The sequence below is a fragment of the Alexandromys fortis genome, unplaced genomic scaffold (genome assembly GCF_014885135.2).
Source record: "Alexandromys fortis isolate MF-2015 unplaced genomic scaffold, M_Fortis_MF-2015_v1.1 scaffold_323, whole genome shotgun sequence".
NCBI lineage: Eukaryota > Metazoa > Chordata > Mammalia > Rodentia > Cricetidae > Alexandromys > Alexandromys fortis.
The window spans coordinates 537757-542003 of record NW_026068278.1 but is presented as its reverse complement, the minus strand read 5'-3'; the positions used below and the strand labels follow the sequence as shown (position 1 = coordinate 542003).

Here is a 4247-nt window from a genome sequence, read left to right as displayed (position 1 = left end):
TGATACACCATTTCATATAGATAATTATCAACCCAAGCCTATGATTTTCCCGAATGAATGGCTTGGCTATCATGCAGGGATGGGAATGAACACAGGAGTTTCAGGCATGGATAACATCCTACACCAACTGAGCTGTATCCCTAAGACAATAAGTGGTAATTTGATCCTATAAACCTATAAATGCTAGTTCAGTGCTTATTTTATTTCAGACATCTGTACCAAAAAGTGACTCCTCTAAGTTACACATCACTCAGTTCCTCATATAACATGAAGATATGCAAATAATTTTCTCTTCTGCTCATTAAAATTAGCCATGACTCTACAGTCTGACAAAGGCACCCCGTCTGCACTCACAAATCTTCCCCTTTTGTGGTCAGCCCAAAACACACATCTAAGATGAACTTGAGGCTAAGCTGGATTTTCCTTTTTGCTATTTTCAAAGGTAATTTATAGATAAAGAGATATGCTAAGTGTTGGACAAATATAAGTAAGAATGTATATTTATGGTAGTTTTGTGACAAGATTTTCTGTGTTTGCAGGTGTCCAGTGTGATGTGCAGCTGGTTGAGACTGGGGGAGGCTTGGTACAGCCAGGAGGGTCATTGAAACTCTCCTGTTCAGCTTCTGGATTCACATTCAGTGATTACTGGATGCACTGGGTCCGCCAGGCACCAGGGAAGGGCCTAGAGTGGGTTGGAGTGATTAAACACAAACCTGATAATTATGCAACACAGTATGTAGAGTCTGTGAGAGGCAGATTCACCATCTCAAGAGATGATTCCAAAAGCATGCTGTACCTGCAAATGAACAGCTTAAGAGTTGAAGACACCGCCATTTATTACTGTGCTAGATACACAGTTATATGATTTTAGTGTGAACCCTGACACAAACCTCCCTGTAGCAATTCCCAGAACCAGCAGGGGGCACAGTGCACACATGAGGCAGTGCAGGAACAGGTGCAGACAGAATTCAGTGCTCCTTTATATGGCCCATCTACTGATTTCACATAATGTTTTCTGTATTTATGTTCTGTGAAATCTGTGATAACAAAGTCCTGTTTTGGCACAATTTAAAGTAAATACAGAAATTATTTCTAACAGAAATTATTTTTAAAAAGTACTCTTGAGGACAGATGTATTTTGTATTTGTATTTTCACCTGGTTCATTTATTTAACCTAGAACTTTCATCATCATATCTTCCAGTTCAGCTGAGGCCTAAGCTATATGAAACTCTGTGGGATGTGTAGAATGTTGAAAGCTAATGAAAATAAAAAGAAATAAAAGTGAAAGGAACATGACTGGTACCATGTATGGTGGAGGAGAAAGTTTATTATAAATATGTGGGAGAAAAGAACCAGAGACGAGGTGTCTGGGAGAGCCCAGAGTGAATTTTACCCTGAGTAATGTGAGGAGTCGATGGAAGAATAAAATACAGGAGAGAGGGAACCAAGTAAATCAGTCAAGAGGCCCAAAGGGGAGATGAAATGCCCATGTGACTAAAATAGTTGAATTATACACAGAAGAGCAGCTGGGAAAGGTAAGAAGAGCCCCAGAAATAAAATATTTAAGGTAGGTGGGCAGAAATAGCAGCCACAAACATTCTGTAACAGGTAGGAACTGAGGGATGCAGGGAGAATCTGGTGGCCACACTCTGCTTTGGTATTTAAATAGGCACCTCAGTCACTTTTACCAGGTTTGAAAGCTAGGATCCTAGCCTTACGTTAAAAATAAATAAATGATAAGAAGCAGTGTGCAACCTCGTCTATGACTGCTTCCTGATGACACAACCTCATTCATGTTGGGTTGGAACAAAGAAAACTGGAATGCTGGTTGAGGCCAGAAAGAGCAGGCTGTTCATTACCTGACCAGGTTCTGAGAAAAATTCTAGGAGTAGGGACATGTGGACTTCACTTGGATCTTTTTCTGAGGCAGGACTACTTGGATGAGCAAATTTAAACTGGTCCAAGAATGCAAATTTTGAGGGAACACTGGAAGCTATTGATGGAGCAATCAGCATTTGATTTTCAATATGATACACCAAATAAACTAGGGAGAAAACGTAAAATATGATGGTTAGGGAATTCTTCATGTGGATGAAAATTAGAACATCTTGGCCCATGTACCTGGTAATTGAGGGAAGGGAAATCCCAAGACCAGAGGAGGCAGAGAATGAGAGAGAGTGTGTGAGGAAGAGACAGATCCCAATCTGAAGACTAGGGCGAATAAGCAGGTGTGAAGCAGGTTGTTTGTTTACAGTACTTATCTAGAGTTTTTTGGCCTGCAAGATTGGAACCCAAGTTGATATACTGAAAGAGATAAGCATTTTTTAATTTTATATAAACATTCTAAGATTTAGATAATTTAGCTCTGCTTATTAGAATATAAGTAACTCGTAATATCATAGGAAACAATAAGGAGATGTGTCTTTTTGAGTAGGTATGTTATTTTGGATTCTTTTGAGAAGAAATTGTGTCACTTTGGGTTCAGGCTTCCAGGTTCCCTACTGAGGATTCTTTTCCATATTTCAGTAAACTTCCTGATCCATTCAAGATGTAGGACTCTCAGCCACTACTCCATCATTTTATCTGCCTACACTAAATGTGTAAATGAGTTTCCTTAATTTATCATTATATAAGTGCATATGGGGAGCCATCAGAACTTCCTCTTAGATAACAGCAACCTGCATATCATCTTGTATTGCTGCTATTATTCTAAAAGTGGCAAGAGACCGTAGAAGGAATAACTGAGCAAACACCATCAGTGCCATTTTCAGTAAGATGGACCCCACATAGTGAGAGTTTTTCTCATGATGAGGCTGTTTCTGGGTCCCTTCTACCAGACCCAAAAAGATGAACATGGGATGTACTCACTCATAATTGGTTTCTAAAGATAAATAAAGGTCAGTAGTCTATAATTTGATATCCTAAAGAAGCTAAATAAGAAGGTGATCCCAAAGAAAAACATATAGCTATCCTCCTGGTTATGGGAAGTAGACAAGATTGCCTGGCAAAAATTGGGATCTTGGGGGTGGGGTGTGAGGGGGTTAAGGGGAGATGGAGAAAGAAAAGTAAGAAGGGGAGGTTGGGGGGAACTTGGGGAAATGGGATGATTGGGATAAAGGAAGGTTGGATAGGGGAGCAGGGAAGCACATATCTTAATTAAGGGAGCCATCTTAGGGTTGGCAAGAGACTTGGACCTAGAGGGGCTCCCAGATGCCCAAGGCAATGTCCCCGGTTAGTTCCTGGGGCAGCTGAGGACAGGGAACCTGAAATTACCCTTTCCTATAGCCATACTGATGAATATCTTGCATATCATCATAGAACCTTCATCTGGCAATGGATGAAGATAGAGACAGAGACCCACACTGGAGCACTGGACTGAGCTCCCAATGTCCCAAGAAGGAGCAGAAGGAGGGAGAATATGAGCAAAGAAGTCAGGACTACAAGGGATGCACCCACCCACGGAGACAGTGGGGCTGATCTATTGTGAGCTCACCAAGGCCAGCTGGACTATGACTGAAAAAGCATGGGATAAAACCGGACTCTTTGAATATGGCGGACAATGAGGGCTGCCAAGAAGCCAAGGACAATGGCACTGGGTTTTGATCCTACTTCATGTTCTGGCTTTGTGGGAGCCTAGCCAGTTTGGAGGTTCACCTTCCTAGACCAGGATGGAGCGGGGAGGACTTTGGACTTTCCACAGGGCAGGGAACCCTGACTGCCCTTCAGACTGGAGAGGGAGGGGGAGAGGAGTTGGGGAGGAGGAGAGGAGTGGGAGGAGGGGAGGGAAAAGGGAGACGGGGAGGTAAATGGGAGGCAGGGAGGGAAATGGTAGGCGGGGAGGAGGCGGAAATTATTTTTTCAATAAAAAAAAATGAAAAAAAATGTGCAGTAAACTGATTGGTTCAAAGCCCAGAGTGGGATGGAAATAGTCTGATATTGGTTTCATTTCAATTCTTTTTAATATTTTTGGAGTGTTTCTTTTTCAGTTTTTGAAAAAAAAATCTTTTCTCCTTTTACATACCAATCCCAGTACCCTCTCCCTCTACTACCCCCACTCCCATCAACTTCCACCCACCCCACCCCCACTAAGTCATTATAGAGGGTGAGGCTTCAAATGGGAAGTCAACAAAGTCTGGCATATCACTTTGAGTCAGGACCAAGGCCTTCCCACCACATCTAAGCTGAGTAATATATCCTGCCAAAGACAATGGGCTCAAAAAAGTCGTTTTAATTACTATAGTTAAAT

General features: G+C 41.8%; 1 gene segment (V, D, J or C); it reads left to right on the top strand.

Annotated features, from left to right (window-relative positions):
• Positions 1–342: 342 nt before the first annotated feature.
• LOC126494694 (immunoglobulin heavy variable 3-72-like) lies at positions 343–865 on the top strand. The segment is given in 2 exon segments: positions 343–442; positions 540–865. Coding segments are annotated over 2 exon segments (372 nt in total).
• The last annotated feature ends 3382 nt before the right edge of the window (positions 866–4247 follow it).